Source organism: Salvelinus sp. IW2-2015, linkage group LG4p, assembly GCF_002910315.2.
Source record: "Salvelinus sp. IW2-2015 linkage group LG4p, ASM291031v2, whole genome shotgun sequence".
Taxonomy (NCBI): Eukaryota; Metazoa; Chordata; class Actinopteri; order Salmoniformes; family Salmonidae; genus Salvelinus; species Salvelinus sp. IW2-2015.
Genome location: NC_036841.1, coordinates 26,244,723 through 26,246,188, shown reverse-complemented (window position 1 = coordinate 26,246,188; position 1,466 = coordinate 26,244,723). Strand labels below are relative to the sequence as shown.

The window sequence follows — 1,466 nt, the reverse complement described above, 5'->3', positions numbered from 1 at the left end:
CATGGTAGCTGTTAGCAGCTGCAGTGGCCATAGAGACACATGGTAGCTGTTAGCATCTGCAGTGGCCATAGAGAGACATGGTAGCTGTTAGCAGCTGCAGTGGCTATAGGGACACATGGTAGCTGTTAGCAGCTGCAGTTTGAATGTGAACACAAGGAAACAATAAATTCTGTACTTGAGACATTTTGACCCTGGTAAATAGCAACCTGATGCATTTTAACTACTAATATAATGTCTTTGTTACAGGGCTGAAGCAAACAATGCTATTTTGAGGAGGACAGATACTCTCAGTGGTTCTAATTAATTGCTTCTCCTTCATGGATATGAACATATATTCAGTAACTGTATTCCCAGCTGTGCCCTGTCTTGTTCTACATTCATTGTTCCTTGGCCAGTGTTCCCATCGTAGTTGACAGGAAGAGTTCATAGAAAACAAATACCATCTACTGAGGCTGAGATGGTAATGATGGTGGTTGGGGGGGGGGGTTCCACTCACCCTGCTCGTCGAACCCGAACATGTCACCCCTCGGCTGGGTAGAGGAGGGACGTGGCCTTGGAGGGCCTGGAGGTCCGGGGAGGCCTGGAAGACCGATCTCTCCTGGTCTTCCTCTCTCTCCCATTGGCCCTGGGAATCAGAGGGGACATATCATCTCACAACAATAGGTTTTCAGATATTGAAGATAATGACCTGAACATGCATTGTCTTACGTCAGGTGGCGTCACTCCTACGCAACGCTCGCAGGCGGATTCTTCTGACGCAAGACAATGCTGAACAATGTTGAAAAACCAGAACGAATGTCATGCATTCCCATCAGAGGAATATTCAGGATGGATCACCTGTCGGTCCAGTCTGTCCTGGAACCCCTGCCTCGCCAGCTGGGCCTGGAATTCCTGGTGATCCGATTGGTCCTGGTGGTCCTCTTCCTCCTATGGACCAGAACCAGAACAATGTGTTTACCATGTTGAGAGGTAACCTCCCTAGATGTGATGTATGGCTGTGTGATACAGCCGCTGCAGGAGTGGGGCCTGATGGGGGTGGGGTTAGTGGTGTACCTGGCTGCAGGTAGGATGGAGGCCTATGGGGGTGGGGTTAGGGGTGTTACCTGGCTGCAGGTAGAGATGGGAGGGCCTATGGGGTGGGGTTAGGGTGTTACCTGGCTGCAGGTAGGATGGAGGGCCTTGGGGGTGGGTTAGTGGTGTTACCACGGCTGCAGGTGGATGGAGGGCCTATGGGGTGGGGTTAGGGTGTTACCTGGCTGCAGGTAGATGGAGGGCCTATTGGGGGGGGTTAGTGGTGTTACTGGCTGCAGGTAGGATGGAGGGCCTATGGGGGTGGGTTAGGGTGTTACCTGGCTGCAGTGGAGGAGGGCCTATGGGGGGGTTAGGGGTGTTACCTGGCTGCAGGTAGGATGGAGGGCTCGGGGTGGGGTTAGGGGTTTACCTGGCGTGCAGGTAGGAGAGGCTAT

The 1,466-nt window shown here is 52.7% G+C and overlaps 1 protein-coding gene across 1 annotated transcript in view; it reads right to left on the bottom strand.

Annotated features, from left to right (window-relative positions):
- LOC111957855 (collagen alpha-1(XXVI) chain-like) overlaps positions 1-1,466 on the bottom strand; it is a 30,914-nt gene that overhangs the window by 22,899 nt on the left and 6,549 nt on the right. Inside the window, exons 3-4 of the mRNA XM_070436991.1 lie at positions 838-927; positions 497-625 (exon numbers count right to left, since the gene is read on the bottom strand). Of these exons, the coding sequence (XP_070293092.1) occupies positions 497-625; positions 838-927 (219 nt within the window). The remainder of the gene's footprint in view (positions 1-496; positions 626-837; positions 928-1,466) is intronic.